General features: G+C 39.6%; 3 protein-coding genes across 3 annotated transcripts; all 3 read left to right on the top strand.

The window, feature by feature from the left end:
- The first annotated feature begins 133 nt into the window (after positions 1-133).
- On the top strand, positions 134-4,663 carry pdcd5 (programmed cell death 5). Its single transcript, XM_047581571.1, has 6 exons — positions 134-324; positions 2,615-2,655; positions 3,365-3,426; positions 3,512-3,603; positions 3,692-3,763; positions 3,848-4,663. The coding sequence occupies exons 1-6, from the start codon at positions 259-261 to the stop codon at positions 3,893-3,895; spliced, it is 381 nt and encodes a 126-aa protein (XP_047437527.1). The 5' UTR covers positions 134-258; the 3' UTR covers positions 3,896-4,663.
- Positions 4,664-5,373: 710 nt separating this feature from the next.
- mvda (mevalonate (diphospho) decarboxylase a) lies at positions 5,374-9,815 on the top strand. Its single transcript, XM_047580587.1, has 10 exons — positions 5,374-5,551; positions 5,711-5,781; positions 6,143-6,257; positions 6,353-6,499; positions 6,843-7,042; positions 7,149-7,223; positions 7,385-7,603; positions 7,981-8,096; positions 8,974-9,082; positions 9,288-9,815. The coding sequence occupies exons 1-10, from the start codon at positions 5,476-5,478 to the stop codon at positions 9,366-9,368; spliced, it is 1,209 nt and encodes a 402-aa protein (XP_047436543.1). The 5' UTR covers positions 5,374-5,475; the 3' UTR covers positions 9,369-9,815.
- Positions 9,816-10,416: 601 nt separating this feature from the next.
- Positions 10,417-13,081, top strand: LOC125005961 (cytochrome b-245 light chain). The gene is made up of 6 exons (XM_047581648.1): positions 10,417-10,582; positions 10,839-10,908; positions 11,455-11,529; positions 11,627-11,710; positions 11,842-11,923; positions 12,332-13,081. Exons 1-6 carry the CDS (start codon positions 10,525-10,527, stop codon positions 12,515-12,517), a joined length of 555 nt encoding a protein of 184 aa, XP_047437604.1. The 5' UTR covers positions 10,417-10,524; the 3' UTR covers positions 12,518-13,081.
- The last annotated feature ends 308 nt before the right edge of the window (positions 13,082-13,389 follow it).

Raw genomic sequence — 13,389 nt, 5'->3', positions numbered from 1 at the left:
TAGAACTAAAGAGCAGATGGCAGCTGTGCGCCAAAATTGCTTGTGGCCCCTCAGCTAAAGCGAGTTTGACACCCGTTTTACACGATGCCGTCTCTGTGCTCGATTATTTTACACTGAGTCTCCGATCGACTTTTTCGATCTTGATTACTCTCGCCTGAGCTAGATAGGGCCTTGCTTCTGATGGGAGTTTAGTGTGGTCTTTATTACGCTAGATCATCCCGTTTCAGCCTTTTAACGTCCACGTTATCGTAATAAACTATGGCAGACGACGAATTAGAGGCGATTAGGCGGCAAAGGATGGCGGAGCTGCAAGCAAAGACCGGGGTAAGGACTAAATGTGAGCAGGGGAGCGTGTGTGCGCCTGCCTTAAAAGGAGATGCTGAGCTCAGTGAGCTTCTAGCTAACGTAGCTAAACCAAACCGTCTCAACCCAGATAGATAACCTAACTGTCAGTTAAATAAAACTCACATATGAGAGCCATGCTTAGTGTAAAATAAGCGCACTTGTCTCCGTTGTTGCACAAATCACAGTGGCAGCTAACGGCCTGGTGTTAGTTTCGAGTTAAGTATAGTCCGTTCACACCCCTCTAGCATTTTAACGTGGTTGACCAGCAGCAGCGAGTTATTATGTAGATAATGGACGTATCTGTTGAAACTGTGTATACTGTATTAGACACAATACGTTTATACAGTGATGCCTTCAGCTGGCTTGTACCAAAGTTTACTTTTCAAATGTGAAACAGCCTTCTTATTACGAGGTTATGACAGATGTTACTGTACTTAAAGCAAAATTGAGGACATCTTTTTTCTTAATTTTTCGTCTATAAATACGGTGCTGGAAAAAAGTGTTGCCCCCCCCATCCTAATTTCTTATTTTTTTTGCATGTTTGTCACACCTACATGTTTCAGTTCATCAAACAAATTTAAATATAAGACAAAGATAACAAAAGTAAACACAAAATGCAGTTTTTAAATGAAGGTTGTTACTATGAAGGGAAAACAAAATCCAAACCTACATGGCCATTACCCTCCTGTTAAAACTTAACTGTGGTTTATCACGCTTGAGTTCAATTTCTCTATCCACACCCAGGTCTGAATTCTGCCATTCCTGTTCTCACTCAATAAATCACTGAAACGGGACCCGTCTGACAAAATAAAGTAGAACAAAAGATTCTCAAAAGCATGACATCAAGCTGAGATTAAAAGAAATTCAGGAACAAGTGAGAAAGAAAGTATTTGAGGTCCATCAGCCTGGAAAAGGTTATAAAGCAGTTTCTAAAGCTTTGGGACCCAGAGTGCAGTGACGACTCATCCATGAGGTCACGAAAGACCCCACAACAACATCCAAAGAACTGCAGGCCTCACTTGCCTCAGTTAAGGTCAGTGTTCAGGACTCCACTATAAGAAAGAGACTGGACAAAAAACAAAACCACTGATGAACAAAAAGAACATACAGGCTCATCTCAGGTTGGCCAGAAAACATCTTGATGATCCCCAAGACTTTTGGGACAATATTCTGTAGACTGACGAGACAAAAGTTAAACTCTTTGGAAGGTGTGTGTCCCATTACATTTGACATGAAAGCAATGGCACATTTCAGAAGAAGAACATCACCACCAACAGTAAAATCTGGTGGTGGTAGTGTGATGGTTTGGGGCTGTTTTGCTGCTTCAAACATCAATATTTCTATCAGTGCTGACTTCATGAGTCCAGTTTCTGTTATGCTTTAATACTCCGGGTTCCTGGTACCTTTCCTACCTCAGTTCAGCACAGCCATTTCTTCCTTACTAAGAATCAGAATCAGAATCAGAAGAAAAAAACGTCATCCTTTATATATTTGATTTGGTGTTAGATAACATCCTTTTATTATGTACGTCATTGTACATACACTAGAGAAAAACCGTTGAATCAACAGCTGTCATAACAAATGCTAAATACCATAACCTAGGCTAGAATTTTGTGCAAGTTTGTTATATTGCATGTGTTTCCACTAGTGTACCTAGTGAACTGCCAAAATTAGTGTCTTTCCGATGCTGTCACTGGTGCCAACCATTACCAAGATGGAGACAGACATTCACTGTCAAAACATTTCAAATATACAAAAATATTGACTTTTTTCAAACCCTTTCAGCAAGTAGACTAAATATTAGGCATCATAAATACCACACAAATCATAGTAACCAACAACTATAGGGCATTCTTAGAGGTGCTGAGATACAGTACATAATATTCTTGCATGAGTCTGTTGACATAGATGACATTATATTTTAACAGAAACATAATCCTATACAATCCTTTACATACTGCCTTAATATTGGCTAAGTAGAGAGTGATCAGGTTCACTTGTCTGTTTTTCCAGGTGAGTTTAACAGATTTCTATCCAAATGGGAAAATGTGATATTACAAAAATATGACCATGGTGAAACTAATAAAAGTTTATGCAGACAGTCATTAGTTATTATTAATGTATTTTAGTATCTCTTTCCATTGCAACGGTAGGGACAATTTGTTGAATGAAAAAATTGAAAATTTGAAAGTCAAAATGATATGCATATTCTAGTTGAATGCAGAAATACATCCTACAGTGTGTGTGATGGTGTTGTCTCCCATTTCAGGACGGTTCAAATAATCAGCAAGGAGAGGAGGCCAAGCAACGGTAAATATGATGAGTAATTCATTTAAAAATGCACTAAATGCAACATATACACTGCCTGGCCAAAAAAAAAAAAAAACACTAAAAATAAACTCTTAAACATCTAATATTTTGTTGGACCGCCTTTAGCTTTGATTACAGCAGCATTCACTGTGACATGGCTTTGTTAAGCTTCTGCAATGTCACAAGATTTATTTCCATCAGTGTTGCATTCATTCCTCATCAAGACCTTGTATTGATGATGGGTCTGACCACTGCTCAAAGTCTTCTCTAGCACATCCCAAAGATTGTCAATGGGGAAATTAGAAAGAAAGAAATTAGAAGCTGCTCATTGTATCAGTTGGAGTTGTATAACTTGTTGCCAGCTGAAAGATAATCCCCCATGAAGTAATTTTCCAATAGGGAAGCTCATTTTCTTAGTTAAATCCAGGTAGAGACGTTTTTTTGGCCAGGCTGGGTGTGTTTGTGTGTGTGTGTGTGTGTGTGTGTGTGTGTGTGTGTGTGTGTGTGTGTGTGTGTGTGTGTGTGTGTGTGTGTGTGTGTGTGTTTTAATCTCTGTATAATGTTAAACGTTTCAGCATAGCTGTTAAAGGCTAGTTCAAAAAGTGTGCATTTCAGTTTCAGTTTTTTTGGTCTCATTCTTCAACTCGTACTCATACTCCAACCAGTTGCGAGTAGTTGTGATAATACTATTTTTATTTTTTCTTCACAGAGAATCTGATATGAGGAACTCCATTTTGGCTCAAGTCCTAGACCAGTCTGCCCGTGCCAGATGTAAGTGTGATGTTAAATTGATGTTTTAGCCTTCTGAGTATTTTCAGTGGAAGTGAATGAGGTCCTGTTATTTCCTTTCATTCAGTGAGCAATCTTGCTTTGGTGAAACCAGAGAAGGCAAATGCAGTTGAAAACTATCTCATTCAAATGGCTCGTTTTGGAAAGTTAGGAGGAAAGGTAAGAACATAACCTGAAATGCTTGAAGCATCGTTTATTGATGTTTCTTCACGTCAAAGCTGTGCAATAAACAGGTTTCATTCGTTAGATTTCAGAGTCAGGTTTGATCGAGATCCTGGAAAAAGTCAGTCAGCAAACAGAGAAAAAGACGACTGTCACAGTAAGTCACACTAAAATTTCAGATATGTTTGAGTCATTTTTATTTACTTGGTCTTGTGAGATTCTAATTCTCGGTGCCTGACAGTTCAACAGAAGGAGGGTGATGGACTCCGATGATGAGGACGATTACTAACTTCAAACAGGAGCCCTGGAATGAGTCAAGGAGGCAGGAGATGATGCGTTTTACTGGGACTTTGACCTGTTTGCTAAATCCTGGGATGCCACACTGGCCTCTGTGTGTCTTTGCAAACTACAAACCAAGCAGCAAGAACAAGGACATTTGGTTGATACTGTATCACATGGAGGAGGGTAGAACGCACACAGTGTCAAAGATCTTCTTTTGCAACAGATGTTGCTACAAATTATACTGCTTGTGTTTTACCACTGACAACTGATGGCACTGTTGGGCTACTCCAGTCCTTCATCTTTCTCCTCTTATTTTGCCCTTAGAAGATGTTTTTCAAACAAAAGAAGCTAGGCAAAATGCAAAACAAGCTGCTGCTGATGCATTTTGTCTAGACTGTTCATACAATATCTTGTTTTCTATTCCAGGCTAACATCTGTTTAGCTTTGAATGGTCTTGGATTTTTTTCTTGTTGCTGACATGTATCTTAAGTGTTTACGTAAAACTTTAAAAACAAACAAAAAAAGTGATTTTTTTTTGTAAGATCTCATATGAATAAGTCTTCGCATTTGGGATTTTACATTAAGTTGAAAAGAAGACGTTTGCAGCATCAATACACACTTTCTGTTTGGTTATGGATGAGAAAACATCCTTTTGCTGATTCACTTTAACATTTCACATTTGCAGTTTCTGAAGTGTTAATAGATTACCAAATGTATCCTAAAACTTTTTTTTTTTTTTTTTTTAAATAAAATGAAATAAGGTATGTGTAGCATATATTTGTTGTTATCTCTAATGACTTCTCTGGCATGTCCAATAACCCAGAAGATCAAGCTTCCACCCTCAAAAAACAACAAAACAAACAAACAAACAAAACATATGATACATACAGTATATTGTGTTGGTTGGGCCAGAGTTGAATAATGAAGATATTGACACACTGAGTAATGTCATAACTTCTGCAAGAAAATGTGTTCTTACTGTAGATGGCTTATCAATGAATGAATGAATAGAATATCAAAGGTAATACAGGCAGACTTGTACCCACAAAAGACTGCTGGATTTTAAATACGAATGGGTAAATTGTTTCAGGGATGCTGCTGCTTAAGATGGAGCTAAATGTAATAGTAACTTTAATACTTTACTGCACGGTAATGTTTGTATTGCATTGCCATCAGTGCATTAATATGTATGTACTCGTTGCTTTACAATAATAATAATAATGATAATATACTTTTCCTACGCTGATATACATTTCCTATTAACCTGAATCAACACTACACCTGCCACACATTGAGTCAGACAGTTGTGGGTTGGTCTCATTGGTCTACGTCCTTGCCCCATTTTCGAACGACCGTGGTCAGATGAGTTCTCATTGGCTATTCAGACGTCCACGAAACACGTCTTAACGCTGATTGGTTGGTTGTGGTAGTCACATGTTCCGCGCCGGCCAATCGGGTAAGTTTACAAGGAACCTCCAGTGCTAGGTTGATTTAGCTACACAAGATACAAACTCGAGACAAGTCCTGAACAGTCTAAGAGCAGCCAGGTAGTGTAACCTGCACAAACGTCAGTTTATATGCAAAGCTATGCCTGAGGAAACTATGGACAAGACACATATGGTTACATGCACGGCTCCTGTGAATATAGCTGTCATTAAGTACTGTAAGTACGACCTCGACTTATGTTTATGTTCACCTTGTTAGGTTTGTGTCCTAAGTCGTCTTAAATGTGTGTGTTCCCTTCTGTACTCGGTGTGTTTTTATTGCTTCGTAATATCGGGTAATAGCTAAGTTTTGCATTAAAACTGAACGTCTTTTTCAGGGGGGAAGAGAAATGAAGAGTTAATTCTACCCATTAACTCATCTCTGAGCGTCACGCTGCATCAGGACCAGGTATTTGAGAAAACCACAGCCAGTCTATGAGCGCATGCCAGCTGTCTTACTGTCCTGTACTGTCAATGTGGTGTTTGTAGCTGTCCTTAAACTAATGTGTTCAAAGAAGATAGTCAAGTTGTTTTACTATGGTATACTATGTGAACTCAGGCGCCCAAAACACATCTACGAGACAAGGTTCCTACTAAAGCTGAACACTTTCAGTGTCATTGCCAGATTATATATCATAATTACTTGATTCTGATTTAATTTTGTCTCATAAATGGTGGTATTGCTTGTTTACATATCTCAAAGCTTTAAATCTGCCATTACATCAGTAGTACAGTTTGATATAGCTCTGCCTTGCTTTACTTCTGTATAGTTGAAAACAACCACTACAGTTGCAACCAGCAGATCATTTGAGGAGGATCGGATATGGCTCAATGGCAAAGAAGAGGACATAACCCATCCGAGACTACAGTCCTGTCTGAGAGAGAGTGAGTTCTGAACATTTTATTTTCTTCTTAAAACCTTAGCGTTGACAAATATGTTGAGCTGGAGAGAGCACGGTGTCATTTTTTTCTGTGTTCAGTTCGACGACTAGCACGGAAGAGGCGGAATGATGGACACCCTGATTTGGATTCGACCGGTTTGTCACATAAAGTCCACATCTGCTCCGTTAACAACTTTCCCACTGCGGCTGGACTCGCCTCTTCAGCAGCTGGATTCGCTTGTCTGGGTAAGAGAGAGAGTTCACTGTTCAGTATTTGGTTTAAAACACACTCTTGGGTTGCTCTTGGGTTTTCAGGGTCTGCCTTCTGTAAATCATCTTCAGACGATTTGAATTGTTATTAATGATATACTGTATAAATAAAACTGAAAAGCACTTATTTTTCCAAAGCCAGATTTCAGAGCTTCTTTTCAGTGTGTTATTTTAATTAATTGCATAAATATTATTTGCTAAATTATAAAACAAAATTATAACATTTGTTTTGCTTGTACGTCTCAGCAGTGTTGTTTATTTGATACATCTACACTTGATGTCAGTGGCTCTTACTCGCTGCGTTGTCCCTGTGTTTCAGTGTACACGCTGGCTCGTGTGTTTGGCGTAGAAGGAGAGCTGTCTGGGATTGCTCGTCAAGGCTCAGGCAGCGCATGCCGCAGCATGTATGGGGGGTTTGTCCAGTGGATCATGGGAAATAAAGACGATGGGAAGGACAGTCTAGCCCAGCAGGTGGAGCCAGAGACTCATTGGCCTGAGCTCAGAATCCTTGTTTTAGTGGTAGGTCCGACCATGTGTGCATGAGACAAAGTGAAGACTGTAGCTTTATTAGTGTATAACATGTGCACTTCAATTGCAGTTTTAATGCCGGTGTATTTTGTCACAGGCTAGTGCAGAGCGGAAGCCGGTAGGCAGCACCTCTGGGATGCAAACCAGTGTACAGACAAGCTGTCTGTTAAAGGTACTTTGTTCACCCTCTATCATGAATTTCAGTATATTAACATAACTGTCAAAACTACTAGGAATCAGAATTATATGGCTTTACAGTATATTTAAATTCCACTGACTCTGTGTGTGTGTGTGTGTGTGTGTGTGTGTGTGTTTGTGTTTGTGTTTGTGTAGCACCGCGCTGAATCTGTCGTCCCAGGCCGGATGAACGAAATGATTGCAGCAGTCCGCAGAAAGGACTTCCCTGCCTTTGCTGAACTAACCATGAAGGACAGCAACCAGTTTCATGCCACTTGCCTTGACACGTACCCTCCCATCTTCTACCTCAATAGTGTCTCACAACAAGTCATCAACTTGGTGCATCGTTATAACAGGCATTACGGGGAGACACGGGTGAGCGGTTTCTCAAGTCTCCTGCTGAGAAAGCAGAGAGAGCGGTAGATCTCTTGGTGTTTTGATTACAGTGTTTATTTAACATATTTGGACAGCTTTGTATTTACCCTTCTTTATCTGTAATCTTTATAAGCCTAGCAATCTTCTGATCATAAAAGGAAGTGAACTACATTTAATTCAGCCATAGTAAAGTACTGTACATGAAAAGAGGAAATGACTGTTTGGCCTTGTTAGAAATTTGCCTGAGTTTATGCACCTGAATTTCTAAGATGGAGTAATGAAGATGTGAAACTTGTGAGATCTTTCTTTCAATTGGGGAACAGGAAGACTCTGCCTCTTTATATGACAATCACACTATTCTGTTTCCTTCATTCAAGGTGGCCTACACTTTCGATGCAGGGCCCAATGCTGTGATCTTCACTTTGAAGCAGCATGTTCCTGAGTTTGTCCGAGTGGTTCAACATTTCTTCCCCCCAGAGACCAACGGAGAACAGTGAGTTGATAGACCCCAGACTAAAAAACACTGCTGTCATACAAACTTATTGTTTAAATACATGATTAAGTTACAAATATGTTCCATTTTTTTCCAAAAAAGTATCATATCTTAAATAGATGTGGTAAATTCATCAATTTATTATTACTGAAATATCTCAAAAGCCTTCAGGCTATTTGCTCTGGCATTCAACATCGTAAAATGTATCTAGAACTAGATATGTAAATTACCGTATACAGTTGCTTAGAAAGACACAGTTGACAAATGCATGTCAGGACAAGACTTAAGCCATTAAGTCCAAGGAATACTTTGTAGACATAGTTAATAAATGTGTGGCCAAGACAAGTAAATGATCTGAAGCTGAGGCCCTTAAGCTTGTGTTCCTACATTAGACTCAATAGAGTAAGAAGACTGGACAAACCGTCAGTCTTCCCAGAGTTGACCATCCATTCAGACTCAGTGATCAAGCCTGAAGGGCCTTGGTCGGAAAGCCCCCCAAGAGCCCAATGGTTACTCTAACAGAGCTTCAGGAGTCCTCAGCAGAGATGGGAGAAGGTCTCCATTAATCGGGTCATTGTAGTGCAGCTAGATTTAAGAATCTCTTGAGCAAAAGGCATATTGTAGCCTGCATGGAGTTTAAAGAGCAGAGAGAATGAGGTATAACTAACCAAATGAACCGGATGTGCAAAGTTGAGACTTACCCAAGAAGAGTTAAATCTGTAACCGATGCCATAGAGGACAATAATCAATGTCTGAAATTAAAGGTCTGAAAAACTTTTTAAATGAGAGAATTTATTTATTATTTTTAATTCTTCTTCTTCATTCAACCTCTTTGAATTGCCTCATTGAGTTTTCCTTCTCTCTTCCTCCTCTGCAGCTTTATTAAGGGTCTTCCAGTCAACTGTGAACCTCTATCCAAGGAGCTGATACAGAGTATTGGTCTCGAACCCATGCCAAAGGGAATAAACTACATGATTAGTACCAAGGTATACACATAAATCAACGTTGTTTTTGATTTAAATGTCTTGATTTGTCTTTTGACAGGCTACATTATATTTCTTGGGGAAAGGGATCATGTGTCAGTTGTTGCTCAAACTTTTAAATTTGACTTAATGTTTGTATGAATCTTAACACAAACCAGACAAGTCTAGTCTTCAGTGTAAGTCAGTGATGTGATTTCTTTCTTCCAAGGCTGGACCAGGACCTTGCGTTGTTGAGGATCCCACTCAGCACCTGCTTTTGTCTGATGGCCTGCCCAAGAAGATCATGTGATGCCCTGCAGCTCAAAGCTCTTGAGTTCTTCTGAGGAACAATGAAGCCAGTTCAGCAAATGTGTCATTCATATGCAACTAGTTTACAAATTCTACAAATGACTACAAATCCAGCGACCTTATTTACAATCATGGATACTAATATAGTTCCTTTCAATATCAAATTCTTTTCATTAAGGCTTAGTATTCCCCTATGTTGACCTCATTTCTACAGGTAGGTGTACGTGAGCTCAACTCTCAGTTAGTAAATAAACAGATACTTAAGCCTCAAGCGATACACGCGAGCTGTGAAAACAGTTCACGCCTGCAGCTGCCCTTGTGCTCTCTGACCTATCTGAGCGAATACGTGTTTATATGTGGTTTACATCTTGTTAAAATTTGGAATCTACACAATATAGATATTTTTGTGAATTTTATTGCATAAAAATAAAATATATTTTAAACCAGATGACTTTTTCATGTCTGTCTTGTCATTTCATGTTCAGATTCAAATATTATAGATTCTCATGCTTTAGTTTTTCAGGCTCAACCATGTAAAGTAAAGAAAAAAAATCCCCATTTACAGTATCTACACAATATGTAGACTTACACACACACACACAAGAAGTGCTTGGAACAACTCAATAAACGTGTGTGTGTTTATATTTATGTGTGGACAAAATGTTTGCACAAAATCGTTGGTACCCTTGCATTAAAGAAAGCGAGACCCACCATGGTCCCCGCCATAATGCCAGTTTTACTAGTTCTCTCTCTCTCTCTCTCGCTCTCGCTCTCTCTCTCTCTCTCTCTCTCTCTCTCTATCTATCTATCTCTATCTATCTATCTCTCTCAGTGTAGCGCTATATAATTACCGCGCATATAGAAAAGGGATTTGAGTCCACGTAGGATACCCCCCTGACCAGTTTGTCCGTAATATACCTGTCAGGTAAGTCGGACTGGTTGGTCCTTTGTCTGCGGCGGCAATAAACTGTTCCATTATTACCTTCGGAAATGACGACTGAAACGGGGACTGGCTAACACACGCCCTGCCTCCTCCCAGTCTGCACATCTACACACCTCACTTCACGTAAATACGCTCTCTTCCTCGTGTAAACTACCAGATTTGTGGGTCGCCGCCTGGAGAGTTTCATCCTGCTGCAGAAGTCCTCCTGAACACTATGGGGAAAATCGAATGGGCGATGTGGGCCAATGAGCAGGCCCTGGCTTCAGGTCTCAGTGAGTATTAAAACTTTGTTTGTGAAAATGAACTAGGGTTATTATACGTGATTCTCAGAAATCAGTGAACACTCAATTCAGATACGATATCTTGACGTTAAAAATGTTAGTTTTACCTGCCTATCCAGTTTGTTTAAAAGGACAATTTTACAAATAATTCAACCTTGAAAAGATTTTATTTGCATGGAGACAAAAAAAATAAAACCTAAAAGAAAAGTGTGTGCTTATTTTTTACCTTCCTGTTTCCTCCTTTCAGTTCTCCTCACTGGAGGGATCGTGGGTGTGAGTGGCTTTTTCAGAGGCTGGCAGTTTGCTGCATATGCAATGTATCCTTTTAACCTAAACAAGTCATACTCCTGTTGTTTTCTTATTGGTGCTTTTATTTTGCTATATTTTAATGGCCTTGAGAAAAAGGCATGTTGTGCAAGAATTTCCAAATCACATGCTTAAGACTATGAATGTGATTTAGATGAGTAAAATGTAGCATATAACCATTACTGGTAGCCCATACAGTACATGCACGTATAAATCAGTAGTGTACTTTGATTTTAAATTATTTCTGAATGTACAACAAATAGAGTTACGTGATATGGGAATCAAAATTGACTTTTCTGCCATATAGTGACTTCAACCACTATAAACTCATCATTATTTCAGGGTACCTACTGAAAACCTTTTGTACTTCCTTTACCTGCTCAATCTGCTCATGGTCACTAATAATTATATTTATTCTCAATTATCGTGTTATTCTCATTTACTGTATTTTGATCTTTATGGTGTATATAAAGCCTGTCAGACACTTTGTATGCATGCTTTTGCACACAAATTGCATATAAATAAGGAAGTAAAGAATTGCCTTGACAGTTAACCAGTGCAGCTGGAGTGTTTGTGTGTCTACTTGAGTATCCCAGAAGCAAGAGGGCCAAAGGAACAAGTGTGGAGAGAACGTAAGTGATGCTGTGCAATTTAATGCTCTTTAATGAAGAAGTTGAGGTGACTGGCTGCAAAGCTAATTGCTCATTGTTGTGTCTTGGTTTCTCTCAGGGGCCAGTACTGCTTCACGGTGTGTGTAAAAGCCTTTGGACCACTGACAAGGAACTACTACGTTAGGGCATTTTTGCATGCAGCGTGAGTTCATTATCTCAGACACTTTCCTTTGTCAAACAGCATTCCTTTTATTCACCCTCTCTCTCAAATGGTCTATGACTTGTCTGGCTGGTCTTTTGTCCTCAAGATCCCTATTTTATTCTCTCCATTAGAATCTCCGTGCCTGGGGGGTTTATGCTGGCTACTGTCCTCGGATGTGTCTGCCTTGGCATCGCCAGCCTCATCTACCTTGCAGTAAGTTGGTAGATTTTAATGGGCCTGCCCCGTGTTCCAGTCTAGCCAGCTAGAAATGGTTAACTTTGTCTAAGTCGTTAGCCCAGTCTGAAAATAGCCAGGTGACGGAAACAAGGAAATGGAAACAAGGAAGAAAGTGTTTCATTACTGGTAGCGCTGTTGAGACATGGCCCTAAAGTTGAGAAATCTGACCAGTCAGGGGTGTGACTTACTTAAACAGCTCTAGATTTGTAACAGGGTTATAAAGCATTTCCCAGGAATGGCCTAACGCAAGCAAGCACACAAACGGGAATATATGAGATAAGGTCCCCTGTTCAATCTTATCAATCATCTCTTGTTGTTATTCATAGTCCAACAATAAGATGAGGTCACTTCATCTGACTGACTTTTCCTCTTCCTGCTCTCTAGGCAGCCATCAGAGGTGAACACTGGGAGCCCATCCTTCCACGAAAGGACACCAGGAAGCCAGTTGCAGAGAGTATCAAGAATCCTCCGCAGAATCCACCACCAAGACCTCCTGCAGAGATGCGCAAGAAGATCGGCGACCTGGAGGGCGCAGCCTATGACAACCCCATCTCTGTTACTGATGAGTAACCCGCCCCCACTCCCCCCATCGAAACCAGACGCAACCACACGTTGTCGGGTTTTGTGAGGCTGGATGAACAAATAGTTTTCTGAAGTTTAGTGAAGCTAGTTGCTAGCTGGTACACACCTTCACACCTCAACTTACATAGGAGAAAATCTGAAGTGAATGTCATAAATCTTTTAATAAAAAGCACGGCTCAGGAGATAATTGTAAATGCTATAGCTGCTAAGTGTCGACCACGAACAAATATTCTGAATTTAGACATCTATACGGATGTTGTCGTTCTAATAAATGTTCAAACAACCCTGTTTTCTGCCCCAACCACCGCGTGTTTTGAGTTGCACCCATGTCATTGTGTTGCTATGTATAGACCTTAAAATACTTTTGAATTATGTTCTTAATCCCTGTGTATTTGTATACTTCTTGAAGGTGAATGATCCAGCAGTACTGATTACACATTACTGATGCGTAGGGTCAAGTTTGATAGATCAAATAGACTTATTATTTTGTGGTTGTCTTGTAAATATTTCCGTAGTATCAATAAAACATGACCTTTGTACTTTCTTAATGTATTTTACAAGTTTCCTCGTTATTTCAAGAAATAGCAACTTCCCCCTTTCGCAAACAAACACCAGAATGTCAACACCTCAGAATTTCCCTTTCTCTTCTCAAGCTTTTTTTGTCTCCCTGACATTTTTGTCACAACGCCATCCATTTATAGGCTGTCATGGAAAAAATGTAAGATTTGATCATTTAGTTAAAGTTGTCAGACAAGTTGTACACAAAGCTGTACAAACTGGTAGGTCGGTATGTAGGTGACTATTTACTCAGGTCTCAAGGGTTTTGTTTGTGTGCTAGTTTTTTTCTTTTTTTGTTTCAT

This window comes from Mugil cephalus, chromosome 3 (assembly GCF_022458985.1).
Source record: "Mugil cephalus isolate CIBA_MC_2020 chromosome 3, CIBA_Mcephalus_1.1, whole genome shotgun sequence".
Taxonomy (NCBI): Eukaryota; Metazoa; Chordata; class Actinopteri; order Mugiliformes; family Mugilidae; genus Mugil; species Mugil cephalus.
The sequence above is the reverse complement of the archived record's forward strand: the minus strand, read 5'-3'. Positions and strand labels throughout refer to the sequence as shown.

Excerpts from the sequence above, each read along its gene's own strand:
- pdcd5 (XM_047581571.1), top strand. The coding sequence starts at position 259 with ATGGCAGACGACGAATTAGAGGCGATTAGGCGGCAAAGGATGGCGGAG. Across the intron at positions 2,656-3,364 it reads GGAGAGGAGGCCAAGCAACG|AGAATCTGATATGAGGAACT; the intron begins GTAAATATGATG and ends TTTTCTTCACAG. Across the intron at positions 3,427-3,511 it reads CCAGTCTGCCCGTGCCAGAT|TGAGCAATCTTGCTTTGGTG; the intron begins GTAAGTGTGATG and ends CCTTTCATTCAG.
- mvda (XM_047580587.1), top strand. The coding sequence starts at position 5,476 with ATGCCTGAGGAAACTATGGACAAGACACATATGGTTACATGCACGGCT. Across the intron at positions 7,043-7,148 it reads TCAGAATCCTTGTTTTAGTG|GCTAGTGCAGAGCGGAAGCC; the intron begins GTAGGTCCGACC and ends ATTTTGTCACAG. Across the intron at positions 7,224-7,384 it reads AGACAAGCTGTCTGTTAAAG|CACCGCGCTGAATCTGTCGT; the intron begins GTACTTTGTTCA and ends GTGTTTGTGTAG.
- LOC125005961 (XM_047581648.1), top strand. The coding sequence starts at position 10,525 with ATGGGGAAAATCGAATGGGCGATGTGGGCCAATGAGCAGGCCCTGGCT. Across the intron at positions 10,909-11,454 it reads CAGTTTGCTGCATATGCAAT|TGCAGCTGGAGTGTTTGTGT; the intron begins GTATCCTTTTAA and ends ACAGTTAACCAG. Across the intron at positions 11,530-11,626 it reads GGAACAAGTGTGGAGAGAAC|GGGCCAGTACTGCTTCACGG; the intron begins GTAAGTGATGCT and ends GGTTTCTCTCAG.